Source organism: Catharus ustulatus, unplaced genomic scaffold (genome assembly GCF_009819885.2).
Source record: "Catharus ustulatus isolate bCatUst1 unplaced genomic scaffold, bCatUst1.pri.v2 scaffold_73_arrow_ctg1, whole genome shotgun sequence".
In the NCBI taxonomy this organism is placed as follows: domain Eukaryota; kingdom Metazoa; phylum Chordata; class Aves; order Passeriformes; family Turdidae; genus Catharus; species Catharus ustulatus.
The window spans coordinates 1-11,980 of NW_024879543.1; the positions used below are offsets into that span (position 1 = coordinate 1).

Here is an 11,980-nt window from a genome sequence, read left to right on the forward strand (position 1 = left end):
CCAGGACAGTCACACAAGACTCCTTTTGGCAGGAGCTGCACCTGCTGTGCAGGCTGTGCCACACCCAGCACATTCTCCCTCATGTGCTCCATGGCCCAGCAAGTACCCTCCTTATTTCTCAAGGTAATGGCATAATGAGGATGCATGGTTTTTCCCAGGGGCTCTGTGATTAGGGCAGTGAAATATCAAAGAGCGCTCACAGCTGCAACTGCAATTGTCCCTCTTCCCACAAAAGCACAAGGCTCTATCCTTAACCTTTGAAGGCACTTTCACTTCCCCACCATTCACCACATCTAGGCAACTCTGACAGACTGGGAGAACTCCAGGAAGCAGCAGGAAGCTGAGTCAGAGGAGGTTTAAGCTGGATATCAGAAAAGGCTTTTCACCCAAAGGGGGGTTGGGCACTGCAACAGCCTGCCCAGGGCAGTGGTCACAGCACCAAGCCTGACAGAGTTCAAGAAGCATTTGGACAACACTCTCAGGCACATGCTGTGACCCTTGGGGTGTCCTGTGCAAGGCCAGGAACTGAAATCAATGATCCTGATGGGCCCCTTCCAACTCCCCATAGTCTACACTTCTGTGATTCTGAGAACTCATAGGCTGAGGGAGGGCAGAACTAGGGGACAAGAGGAGAGCAATGAGGTGGACTGGAGAATCCAGTCACTGAGTTGACAGAACATGCAGGATACAGGACCCTTCCCTCCCACCATTCCCATTCTTTCTCTCATCCCTTCCCCCACCTGCACCCTAGAAGGTGAAGAATATCACTAAGAGAAGGAGAACCTACCTGACTCCACTGTCCAGGAGAGCAGTCACTGCTCGTGCAGGAGTCACATTCTCCACCATCATCCCCAGGGTCTGACTGGCTGCTTTCTCAACAAACTCTGGGCAGTTACACAGCACCTGGAGAAGGACCCGAGCCACCTCATCCACCTCAGAGTCCATGTCCTTCTTCAAGGTCACAAAAAACTCTCCCAGAGTGACAATGGCCGAGTAGGACACCTTTGTGCGCAGGTTGGTCACCTGGGGAAGTCATGAGGGGAAACATAAGAATCACCTTGAAAAGAAAACCGGTTGCCTTAGACAAAAGTCCCAGGAAATGAAAACATGTCCCAGTGTGTCCAGAGGAACATAAAAGCACAATAAGAGCAGAAGAGCACAAGCACAGAAAGGCACCTACTCTGGCACCAATTTCTGGCCTCAGACTTGCTTACTGCAGGACTAAAGAAAACCCCATTTCACTAAAATATTTGACTCAACCATTGTATCATGTCAACAACTTTGATTTTAGGCCCTTTTCTTTGAAAAACAAAGAATCAAATAAAAGCAAGGGCTGCTTTCAAACCACAAAGGCACAGGCCATAAGGAAAAAGTGTCACGGGCTCCTGTTCAAAAAAGCAACACCAGCAGTTGAAGCACTCAGCCAGGAAACAGAAAACACAGGCTCAGGTCTACAGAATAATTTGCAGTGTTGCATTACAGCTTGGGCAGAGATTAGGACTCTGGCAAATAACATAATTAGTGCATCTGTTTCTGCAATTGCACATTTCATTATAATGGCAGCTCACTCAAAGATGAGTGTCAGATACCCGACCTGCCAGTAAATACAGCTAAATGGACACACAGATCCTCTAGAGAGCTGACAGACATTAGAAACAGAAGGTCTAAAACCAGAAATGAAGGCAGTCTCTGAGTACACGTGGAGATACACAAGCACATACCTACTCTACACCGTGCATGAAGTACATGGGAAAATCCAAAACAATGTTCTCACCTCGCTGGTAACTGCCAAGCAAATGTCACCAAGTCTAGAGAGCAGGACTTCTGAATGGGACTCAGCCAGGTGTTTGATGCTGAAGAGTCCCTTCTCCTTCTTCTCCCTGAAAGGCAAGTATCAAAAAGATTGATTTTTCTCTCCACCCAAGAACGAGGCAGCACCCTCTGAAATGACCAGGCTGGCAGCTCTGTCAAACAATGGGAGGTGCTTTTCAAGGAGTACTTAATGAAATTGTGCAAGTCGTTGCCACAGGATGCTGTGGCTGTCAAAAGCATACACAAATCCGAGAGGCAAACAGAGGGATTTCAGAGCCTTCATTTGTGGCTGTTTAGAAGACAGCCTTTCCAAAATGTCTGGCACATGAAGTCCCTATGTCAGTGCTTCCTAGAAGTGGTGAGACTGGCCCATGCTGCTGTTTCGTGTCACCTCCCTGTACCTGTCCCTAAGACACAATCCCATGGGGCTGTTACTGGGGCATTTTCCTTCTTTGCCAGCCCCAGCAGGCAGTTCAGCAGGGAGAGTCTGCACTGGCATTCCGGAGCTGAGTTTCCACTCTACAATCTAGGCCTGTCTGTCACCCACCCCCGTCCACTTCCACATTCCCCCAAAAAAGCTAGAGGATGTCCCAGAAGATTCCACACCTGAGCAAGAATAGTTGAAAGTCTGGCTTTTCCCAAAATCCCCTACCTAAACCAACTCCCACAACAGCAACATGTTGTTGAAAAGGTGCAAACAACTCTGTCTCTCAGCACTTGCTCTGGGCAGACCCTGAGCTACAGGAAGGTGTGTGAGGCATCAGGGCTGCAGCACAGGGCTGGAGACCGATCCCACGGGCACCCCTGAGTGTCACCCAGACCCCCCACACCTGCAGAAGCTCTCTGCACCTCACAGGGTACCAAACAGAAATGGGGAAGAGAAAGCAGAAGAGAAAGGGCAAAGCAAATGTGCCTGCACAAGGAGATGCCTTGTGGCAGATTTTTCATGCTTACCCCAGTGTGAATGGAGTCCTTACTCCTGTGTGAATGAAGCATCCACCACTGAGTGAATGCCAACCCAGACATCAAAAAGACAAGCAATATCACCTAACTGTTTGCAGGGTTATCACCTCTGCGCCTCCTTCTCTCTGTGTTTAATTGTGGAACACGTGGTGCAGTATTGACCAAACATCTCAGCCCCATAAGAAGCAGTGAGAAAGAAAAAGTTGAGTTCCAAAAGTACAAGATTCCTAGAGGATTTCACTTCTTTTCTCCTTCTCTTCTGCCATGAGCGCTTCAGAAACGGAGGGACTTGAAAGCACAACTCAGTCCACTTCTCAGAAAGAGGAACTCCTTGGAGCTGCTTCTGGGACTCACATGCAGGAGGTCACAGGGAGACCCTGTCACCTGCCATTGCTGTCAGCACTGGGACCAGAGAGAAATCTTACTCAGTCCCACTGAGCCCCAAGGCACCCAACTATCTACACTCAAAACTGCTGCCATCCTGCTCCTGCCTTCAGCCAGCAAATCATCTTGTCCCACAGCTTTCTCTCCTCTATCAAGATTCCCTTTGCAGTTCCATGGAGCAGCAGCAAAGAGAGCAAACAGCACAGACCTGCTGCAGCTGGAGCACAGCTGCAGAGCAAGGCCAAGAAAAGGCTGCTCTCAAATCTTTATCCTCCCACTGCTCTGGAGTGGATTTCACCAGTGCCCTTTGGCCCTCTGGGCTGTCAGGGCTCAGAGGCTCTAGCAAGATACACTTCTAACCTCCCTTAACGCTAAGAGGGAGAGACAGAGCGACCGGGGCCTTTCTTACCAGTCATGGCTGCCGAGCAAGGAGAGTGCCTGGAGCAAGGACTGCTGTGGCTCAGCAGAGGCTGTGTCCTTGTGCCCATGCCCACGGAGCAGCTCCTCTCGGCACTCGGCACCAGGGGCCGTCTGCGAGGTCACTGTGAGGAGAGGGTGAGCCCTGAGCGCTGCAGCCCCGGGCAAGGCACCCGCCATGGAGCGGCCTGCAGCCCCAGCTCCCAGCCAGGCTTCCATTGCTGCACACGGGCCCTGCCTCACACACTGCCCTGCTCTCTGCCTCCTTGGGCTCCTTGCTTTCTCACAGCCCCCCAGCTGGGCTCAGCTCCGGGCTAAACCTGACCATTGCCCACACAGCAATTGCCAGCTCCCAAGTGCCACAGGCAGCGCAGCCAGCGGCAGGTTCCTGAGGCCGCAGAGCTCCCACTCCCTGCCAGACAGGGTGGGCAGCAGGAATGGCTACCCCAGGAGGGAACCCCCCAGGGGCCTCTCTTGTCCCAGTGCCCTGATTTCCTCCAGCCCTGAGGACTGAGGCACTCTGCAACTCCCTGAGGAAGGACCTGCAGCTGCCTCAGAACAGCACCAAGCCAAGCCTGAATTATCCAGCCCTGCTGGGCCTGGCTGAATCCCCATGGAGCCACTCCCAGGGAACAGCCAGACCTGGCCCTTCACACCTGACAGTGCCTCTGCTCACATTGACTTCAATCATTCTGAACATCAGGCAGCTGAGTGCACTTACATTTTCACCTACTATTGGATGCTTGTTCTTCCAAGCATCAGGAATCTTTACTCTTTCCAAGGTACACACTGGCTGTATTTGAAAGATGCTGAGGTAAAATTTATTTGCCATCAAATGGATGTGTTTGCACATTGTGTGAAGCCTAAGCTTTCTCTTGTGGAAAAACACAATTTCCAGTCTAGAGAGTTGATAAAAATGCCATCCAAATGCAAAGTGAGAATAAAAATATTCAATAGAGATGCAAATTGTTGGCAGATGTACTGTCTTGAAAATTGATTGTACTGGGTATACCCTAATGAGATTTTTTGGTAAGGAAAAAACTTTACAAGAGATGAGAAAAATCAGATGATAAATGCAATCCTTATGAAACCCATTTGTCATCAAAAGTGGTGTCAATCAAAAATTTCATTTTCTGCATTCAAAAGCTCATTTTCTAATGTATAGATGAAAACATCAGAGGTGTCTAAAATGATGGAGTATAAATATGGCACAGAATCTAGACAAAGTGCTCTAGACTCAGTAGGGTTTTTGTGCTACACTGCATGTTCTCAGCAATTATGGGGGAACTGTAACATCAAAAATATTCAGAAAGGAGCAGATCTGGATGTCACTGAGGTACCCCAGTCACTGACATCAGTGATGTCACTGCAGAACTATGCAGACATACACATCTAGATTCCATATGAATGGAGAGCCACAGTCAGGCCAGTTCTGGTCAATTCTGAACGTGGAAGTAGTATCACTAGAAAAGAGCATTCCAAGGATCATTCCTAGCTCCCTCCTTCTTATCTCACCCTACTTGGGACCATAGCACAGGCAGGCTACCCACAAAGGAGAGATAAGAGCCACTAGGGACTATCTGCTGTGCATTCCCTGCAGGCAGCAAACAGCCTGGGAGCACCAGGCAGCCCCTCCTGGCTCTCAGCTGCTACACACGACCACTATATTTGGGTGTGGTGACACAGGAGGCACTGCTTGTTCCCTCTTGGCATTGCAGGCCATGGGATGGCAGCAGCCAGGAGCCATTGGGCACTTCTGGGAGTAGCAGCACCATGGCACCAAGCCACTGAGTGCCATGAGAGACAACCCTTGCTGGGACAGCAGAAAAGCTGGCTGCAGAGCTGGACAGCAGCACAGGCAGAGGGCCCCGCTGGTGAGTGGACAACTGATGGTGGTGGTGCTCGTAGGTGCACAGTGAGCACACCCTGGCACACTGCCCCACAGCTCATCCCTGCTGTTACAGCTGCCTCCTGCCACCAGCACTGTAGTTTGGACTGTCAGGATGGGCAAAAGGCAGAGCTTAGGCCTTTACCACTACTTTATTCAGCTCAACTTTCCAATGGATCTCTAAGAACCAACTGCTGTAGTACTACCAAGCTGGAGTAACTCCAAAGGAGATTTGCTCTTCATTCTCAGGACAGGCTATGGACCAAAAATCCCAGCTGTGCTGGCTGAGGCAGGAGGCAGTTTGTGCTCCTTGTGCACATGTGGGAAAAAGCTGCCATGGAGCAGGCTTACCTGAGGAGTTGCATGGGACTCTGTCTTCCTCATGGACCATGGACATACTGGGCACCTTGTCCTGCTTCCTCAAGACCTTCTTCCTCAAGGCATTACCAGGCTGTTTTCTCTGCACACTGGAAGCTGTGCCATTGACAGGTGGTTGGGTAAAGCCTGCAGGGAACAAAGAAGAGCTTGTAAGTGGAGGGTCCTGGATATGGTGATGATGGAATGGACCAGAAAACTTGCTGGAGCTGGGTCCAATCCCTTTGTTACCCCAAAGAACTTCAGGTAGAACACTGGCACACTAACATGGGACAAGGATCACAGAATCACTGAATCCTAGAAGAGTTCGGGTCGGAAGGCCCCTTTAACCAGCATCTGGTCCAACCCCTGGAAACAGGGACATTTTCATCTAGATCAGGTTCCTCAGAGCCCCATGTAAACTGGCCTTGAACACCTTCAAGGATGGATCAACAACAGTTTCCATAGGCACTCCCTTTCAGCATTTCATCTCCTTCATTATAAAAAATTGTCCCTAATATCTGATCTAAATCTACCCTCTTCTAGTTTACAACCAAACTGCAGTAATGCTTCCCCTAAGAAACAAGGAAAACCCAGTATTGCTTTGCTTTTGTTTGCCTGTTTCAGAGGCTGGCTGGGGAAGTTCCCAACAGAAAGTGCAGATAACCCTGCGTGATGCCCTTGGGCTGAGTGCTGCCCCTGAAAGTCCCTGCTGCTGCCCTCGGGGCAGCACACACAGCACTGCAGCCAGAGCCCCTCAGCCAGGATTCACTCAGGAATGCTGCTTGCTCTTGGAGCTACAACAGCAGCACTGCCTCGGGGCTTCAGCACAGCTCTGCAGCCCCAGCTCCTTGGCAGGGAGTGGTGAGAGAAGGATCTCTGATGTTTTCATTAGAAGGAGTTGAATTTGGTTTCTTCCAGTTTGCACGTGGGTTTAAAAGCATTCTTCTGGACTCACTTTCCCTGGAAGCTGCTCTCCAGGAGAGAGTATGAAGCCCAGTGGACTTTGCAAGACAGAATTTTTTACTGTGAGTGACTTTACAGGTGAAGGTGGAAAGCTGACATTGTGTTGCTGACGCAGTGAGGCCATGGGCACGACACTTCATGTCTCTGGATTTTTCTTTGGGGAATGGAAATCAATCCTATGCAAGCTTCCACTCACATGCAAGCAGAACAGCTGCCCAGTCTGATTGCAGCACTGTGCAAAGGGCAAGCAAGGGGTCAAAAAGGACCTCAAGTGTAGCCACCACTGACTTGCTTCAGCTGCATCCCTGGGCTCAACTGTCTGTGGAGGCAGCTGCAAGGATGTTTTCTCTTCTCTCCCTTTCTTCATCTCATTCTGAAAAAACTCCACGTCCTTTGGCTCTAAGTTCTCTTCAGCCACCTTGCACAAAGCAGCACAGATCTAGCTGCAATGGAAATACATCACAGACTGTAAGCAGAGACACACAAACGTGGCACAACATCTCATCGGAGCACAGAGCCCATAGACTTTAATCCAGCTCCATATACATTCCAATAGTTTCAGGAGAATGTCTCCCATCCTCACCTTGGCAATTACACACAGGGAGGTGGAACACTTCAGTGCCACAACCTTACACTGCTCCAACTGCAGCCTAGGACAGGAAGCCCTGCTTGGAGCATGAAAGTCATAGGAATGCTCCAAGACAAATGAAGAGCTCCCATGACCAGTGAGCACGCAGTTCAGTTCCTACAGGCCATGGCAGGAGAATAAAAACCATGTGGAATATGGAGCAAAGAGGGGTAATTAGCTGTTGCTTAACACTCATGGCCAGGAATTGCAGCTGTTTCTCAATTCCTGGCTTCTGAAGGATAAAGCTGTGAAGGACTCTGAATGCCTTGGTCTCTGAGACCAGGAGACCAAAAGGAGGAGTCATGCGAAAACAAGTTGCAGAAACACTGATATCAATGAGCAGAAAATTTGAGAATGAGAGGGCTGTGAGATACAACCAGAAGGGGAACCAGGAAAAATGAAATACTCCCATTTTATTTTGCAGCTTTGCTTATATTCAACACTAGAATCTTTGCTTCTCAGGGTGCCCTTTGCCCACATTCACTGGTGTGTAGCTTGCTCTGCCCTGCAGACCTTCTCTAAAATGGCCTTTGCACATAAAGAATGCTTCAGGCCTGACCTTAGCACCATCTGCAAACCAGTGACTTTGGCACAACTGGAAACAGGCAAGTAATTGTGCCGTAGCTGTCAAATATATTCCCAAGAGAATCCCCATGCCCCAAGAGTGGAAGACTGATTTTTGTCAACATCTTCTTTCCTGTTCCTAAAAGAAGTCCTGGGCTCTATTACCTGTATACATTTAGATGAACATTTTTCTTCTCTTTGGTGGAATATTTTAGAGGACATAAAAAGAAAAGTTTAGGATTGCAGGAGCGACCCAAGCGTAAATTGTTTTCTTGGCACCAGGTAATTAATTTTCCTCAAGGATTTTCATTCCAAACTGGATGAGCTTGGGCCACTTTTGGGCCAGCTTGAGTAAAGGCTCATTTTCTTAATGCAAGCAAGACAATGTAGCTCATTCTGAAATACTCTCCAACAGAGCTGTTCAGTCATTCTATACAACACCTTTTAAGCTTTGCAGAGGTTAATTACAAGTGGCAGCAAAGTAGAAAAAAATCAGTGCTGTAAATCAGTATTTTTTGCCCATGTAGAATGGCCAGCTTCATAAGAAATGAGAGTAAGGTATGGGCTTTGAGGAAGGAGGGCAGTTCTGGTTGAGAGACAAGGAATTGCAAATAAAGGGAATGTGGGAAGCTGGCAGGGAAGCTACTGATCCCAAGGTAACCTGCTTGGGAACACTGCAGTCAGCCAGGTCTGCAAAATGGACACACAAAATGTAACTGAGGCCACAAAATGATTTTATTTTCTTGGAATTAGCCTGAATTAAAAGTCAGTTACTCAAAGTATTTAACTGGTTTGATCTTAAGAACACAAAATTCTTACAATCATAGTATGAACAAAACCTCTTTTCAACTGACAGAATTCCTCAGTTTGTGTCAGAAAAAACAATGTACATGCCACGAGGGAGGTGCCAGTGTGTCTGTTAAAGTTTCAACTCTTTTTAGCAGGACTCTTGGCATTTTTTCTCAACTAGTGTAACTAAACTGGACAGTCCTAAAAGAGCTAGGGTTTCTCCCACTCAGGATTTCAAGCTATGCTAGCAAATGTAGGTTACTTCAAAACTCTAGAAATTTTCAGTGTTTTAGTACTTCTCTGCAGTAATTCCCAAGTGCTGCATCATCTTTAAATTACCAGTGATGTGAGGATTATTTTCTTTTAGTGAGATACACTGAATGTACCTTGTTTGCTACTGCTGAGAGTGTTCTTCCAAGACAGTTTGCATGGCCCTACCACAACGTGAGTACCAAGAGGTTCAAATCACTGCACTGTAAGAACTGAAATTCATTAACAATGCTCCTACTTACTCCTCCAGCCAATGTCCCTTTGTTGGTCTTGATTATTATTGCGAACAAGGACACAACGAGGAGGAACAACGCTGCAATCACCGAGTTCAAAACATCCTGAAACAGCCAGTGGAAGCAAAATATTTATTCTGAAATACAGGCCTGAAGGAGGACGTGGAGAGTTCCCAACACAGAAGGGATGGTTAAAAACGGCTGCATTGCCATGAAAACAGTTACAGCAATATCCATGTGAGAGGACACTGACACCCGGTGGTCTGATGGTAGGAAGAGCGTTTCTAGTAAAACTTCCTCATTTTACCTTTCTTCTGTTGTTTTTGTGTCAAATTTTTGCAACTTGGCTACAACTCATAGACTGAAGCAGCAAATACACGTACAAAAGTGAGGTAAGAGGAGAACTTGTTAGTATTTGAGTGAAAGGGTGTGACTAATTTGTGATGTGAAGGTGTTACACAGCAAGGCAAACAGTGCCCGTACTGGGAGGGGCTGTTATCGGATCCAGCACAGCCATCCAGGAACTGATGGAACAGAACGCTCCTTTAGGAAAAACTGCCTCAACCTCCACAGAACACTGGGCCTTGACTCACATGTACAGAAACAATCACTGAGCCAGCTGACAATGTCCCCTGGGACAGGTGATCCTTCCTATTTACCCAGCGGCCACAACAGCCAGGGGACAACGGGACCACAACCAGGGGACATTCATTGGTACTCGTGGTCAGAGGACATTGGTACCCATAGCCAGGGAACATCAATACTCACGGCCAGGGGACATCAATACTCAGAGCCAGAGGACACTGGTACCCGTAGCCAGGGAACATCAATACTCACGGCCAGGGGACATCGGTACTCACAGCCATCAGTACTCACCAGTACTCGCAGCTCACGGGAACTCACAGCCAGCGGCCAGGAGAGGCCCCGAACCCGCGCGTCGAGCCTCAGCAGGTAGAGCAGCAGGAACAGGACGGTGATCCCCGCCTCCATGCCGGCCAGCGCCGCGTAGGCCTCGTGTGACTCCGCGGCCACGAAGCAGAAGAGGGCGGCCAGCGCCACCAGCTGCGGGACAGGAGGGGCCGGGGGTCAGCACCGGCTCGGGCCTTGCCCGCGGGCCCCAGGGCCGCCCCCGGCCGTACCGTGCGGGAGATCTTCAGCGAGCCCCGCGGCGAGCGGAGGAAGGCCCGGTCCACCTCCAGCCGCGCCATGGCGGCCGGGCGGCCCTGGCGGTGCGCGGCGGGGCCGGGACCCCGGGATGGCCCCGGGAGCCGGGGAGATGCCGGGGCCGATGACACAGGTGATGGCGGGGCCACTGCTGGCACTGAACCAGCCCCGCCTCAGAGCTCCGGGCGGAGAAAGTGATGGTGCGGCGGCGGCAGGGCCGGGGCGGGCGGGAGCGGGGTCCGGCGCGGCTCCGGGCGGCAGCGGGGCTGGGCCGTGCGGCGGCGGGCGCGGCCCGGGCTCGGGCCCGGCGGGGCGGGGGCAGTGCCGGCCCCGGCCCCGGCCCCTCAGCGGGCCCGCCCCGCGCCGCTGCCACTGCCGGCCCTGAGTGCGGGGCGGAACCGCAGGGATGGGACGGGACGGGATGGGCCGGGCAGCCGGCCCTGGGCCCGGCTTCGGCTCCATGCGGGCCCTTGGGATGCACTGGAGCGGCTCTGGGGGAGCAGGAGCGGCGGCAGATCCGGGAGCGGGATCAGACCCTGGAATGGGGTCAGACGCGGGAGGGGGGTCAGACCCGGGAGGGGGATCACACCGAGGAGCGGGATCAGACCCTGGAGCGGGATCTGACCCTGGAATGGGATCAGATCCTGGAATGGGGTCAGACCCTGGAGTGGGATCAGACCCTGGAATGGGATCAGATCCTGGAATGGGGTCAGATCCTGGAATGGGGTCAGACCCTGGAGCGGGATCTGACCCTGGAATGGGGTCAGACCCTGGAGTGGGATCAGACCCTGGAATGGGGTCAGACGCGGGAGGGGGGTCAGACCCGGGAGGGGTATCACACCGAGGAGCGGGATCAGACTCTGGAGCGGGATCTGACCCTGGAATGGGATCAGATCCTGGAATGGGGTCAGACCCTGGAATGGGATCAGATCCTGGAATGGGGTCAGACCCTGGAATGGGGTCAGACCCTGGAATGGGATCAGACCCTGGAGTGGGATCAGACCCTGGAATGGGATCAGACCCTGGAATGGGATCAGATCCTGGAGCGGGATCAGACCCTGGAGTGGGATCAGACCCTGGAATGGGGTCAGACCCTGGAATGGGGTCAGACCCTGGAATGGGATCAGATCCTGGAGCGGGATCAGACCCTGGAGCGGGATCAGACCCTGGAATGGGATCAGACCCTGGAGCGGGATCAGACCCTGGAATGGGGTCAGACCCTGGAATGGGATCAGATCCTGGAGTGGGATCAGACCCTGGAGTGGGATCAGACCCTGGAGTGGGATCAGATCCTGGAGCGGGATCAGACCCTGGAATGGGGTCAGACCCTGGAATGGGGTCAGACCCTGGAGTGGGATCAGACCCTGGAGTGGGATCAGATCCTGGAGCGGGATCAGACCCTGGAGCGGGATCAGACCCTGGAATGGGATCAGACCCTGGAATGGGGTCAGACCCTGGAATGGGATCAGACCCTGGAATGGGGTCAGACCCTGGAATGGGGTCAGACCCTGGAGCGGGATCTGACCCTGGAATGGGGTCAGACCCTGG

The 11,980-nt window shown here is 51.5% G+C and overlaps 1 protein-coding gene across 2 annotated transcripts; it reads right to left on the reverse strand.

Moving 5' to 3' along the window:
* Positions 1-675: 675 nt before the first annotated feature.
* On the reverse strand, positions 676-8,080 carry LOC117011505 (TOG array regulator of axonemal microtubules protein 2-like). Of its 2 annotated transcripts, none has more exons than XM_033086915.1 (5): positions 7,073-8,080; positions 5,816-5,968; positions 3,569-3,701; positions 1,775-1,880; positions 676-1,023 (listed from the first exon to the last, which is right to left on the reverse strand). In XM_033086915.1, exons 1-5 carry the CDS (start codon positions 7,149-7,151, stop codon positions 784-786), a joined length of 711 nt encoding a protein of 236 aa, XP_032942806.1. In that variant the 5' UTR covers positions 7,152-8,080; the 3' UTR covers positions 676-783. The 2 variants fall into 2 exon arrangements, with proteins under 2 accessions (XP_032942806.1, XP_032942807.1); XM_033086916.1 differs by having other exon boundaries at positions 6,981-7,165.
* Positions 8,081-11,980: the final 3,900 nt, after the last annotated feature.

What these genes read in the sequence shown, in the direction of transcription:
- LOC117011505 (XM_033086915.1), bottom strand. Translation starts at nt 7,151, where the DNA reads ATGAAGAAAGGGAGAGAAGAGAAAACATCCTTGCAGCTGCCTCCACAG. An exon ending in AGTCCCATGCAACTCCTCAG is followed by an intron (nt 3,702 to 5,815) that starts GTAAGCCTGCTC and finishes CTCTCCTCACAG; the next exon opens with TGACCTCGCAGACGGCCCCT. An exon ending in GCTTGGCAGTTACCAGCGAG is followed by an intron (nt 1,024 to 1,774) that starts GTGAGAACATTG and finishes TGACTTCCCCAG; the next exon opens with GTGACCAACCTGCGCACAAA.